Source organism: Trypanosoma theileri (genome assembly GCF_002087225.1).
Source record: "Trypanosoma theileri isolate Edinburgh chromosome Unknown TM35_Tth_101_V1, whole genome shotgun sequence".
In the NCBI taxonomy this organism is placed as follows: domain Eukaryota; phylum Euglenozoa; class Kinetoplastea; order Trypanosomatida; family Trypanosomatidae; genus Trypanosoma; species Trypanosoma theileri.
The window spans coordinates 22,033-23,340 of record NW_021639943.1 but is presented as its reverse complement, the minus strand read 5'-3'; the positions used below and the strand labels follow the sequence as shown (position 1 = coordinate 23,340).

Below are 1,308 nucleotides of genomic sequence, written 5' to 3'. Positions count from 1 at the left end.
TGGTATCTTTTTCTTTTCAAAACAATTATATTGCATGCCGCATTATTGCAGTGTGTTTCTTTTCTTCTAATACATTGGAAAAAAAGACTATTTAATTTTATTTGCTGAAAGTAATGGAACGTGTTTTTTATGTTCCACGGGAATTGGGGCTGCACTGTTTTCGTAAGTTTCATTTTCACTTTAGTTCTTTATACTGAGATTCATTTCTGTGTGTGAAAGCAGAAAAAAGGAATTTTGGACTCTGGGTAATAACTAAATAATGGGTATGGTCTTGCTTATTTTACATGTGGTTCATCTTTTATACCTTGTGAAACACCTCGACGTGGAGTGTGGTGGGAAATGTGGTTTTATGCCTGTGGGATGCTGCATTCCGTATTTGTTCAGTGTGCTGCATACGACTTCTCATTTCTCTTCTCTCTGCGTAGGTGGGACTAGGGTGGGTGGGATGGTGGCACCAGCACTGTGAGTGACATGGTTGCTGCAGGCAGTGAGTGCATGAATGGTATGTGGCTGTTGGTGGCTATTATGTACTGCGTTCCTCACTCTTTTTCTCTCTCTTCCCTTCTTTGCTCCTTATTTCTTTCTCTACTGTAGACAGCATTCATTATATGCCACAGCAAGTTAACAAATTGAGTGCCCGCACACCCGCCACAGTGTGCCAGTCACTGTACGTGATGCCGCTGCTTCTCCTGCTGTTGTTGTTTCTGTGCTGCGCCAGTGTGTGTGTTGCGTGGGACGACGGCATGCAGCGCTGCATGTTCGAGGAGATGATCAACAGGAGTGGGATGTTCTCGACTGGTGTTGTGCGGGAGTTGCCCCGCAAGGGACAGAGTGGTGTGCAGGCGTACACCGTCGCCACACAGAAGAATGAGAATGAAAGATGGGAGCTGATCCGCATTGAGGCGTTCACGAAGGACTTGGAGGACAAATCGAGGTACTGTACTACGAGTGGTGTGCAGGTCATGAATTTTAAAGGTGGCACGGCTATTTGTAATGATGATAACGTCCTCACCGATGAAAAGAAGGAAACTCTAATAAATGAAGTAATTCCTGCTGCTATCAAACTGCACAGGGATCGTCTGCTTGTGAAACCCCAGGAAGGCAAACTAAAGGTGACCAATTTTGAAAATGGCAACCCTTGTACCCATTTCACTGTACCCGATGAGCATCGCAGTGAAGGTGTTGAGAATGCTGACTTTGTGCTCTACGTGGCAGCCGGTACCGGAGAGCCATTTGGTGTCACATGTGCCCCTGCCGAAGCGTCAAGTCGCCCAATTGCTGGTGCCATTAATATTTCACCGTACACTC

General features: G+C 45.9%; 1 protein-coding gene across 1 annotated transcript; it reads left to right on the top strand.

Moving 5' to 3' along the window:
* Nucleotides 1-608: 608 nt before the first annotated feature.
* On the top strand, nt 609-1,307 carry TM35_001011060 (surface protease GP63; the record flags this gene model as incomplete). Its single annotated transcript, XM_029031609.1, has 1 exon — nt 609-1,307. A coding segment is annotated over one exon (699 nt), but the record flags the coding sequence as incomplete, so codon positions are not given.
* Nucleotide 1,308: the final 1 nt, after the last annotated feature.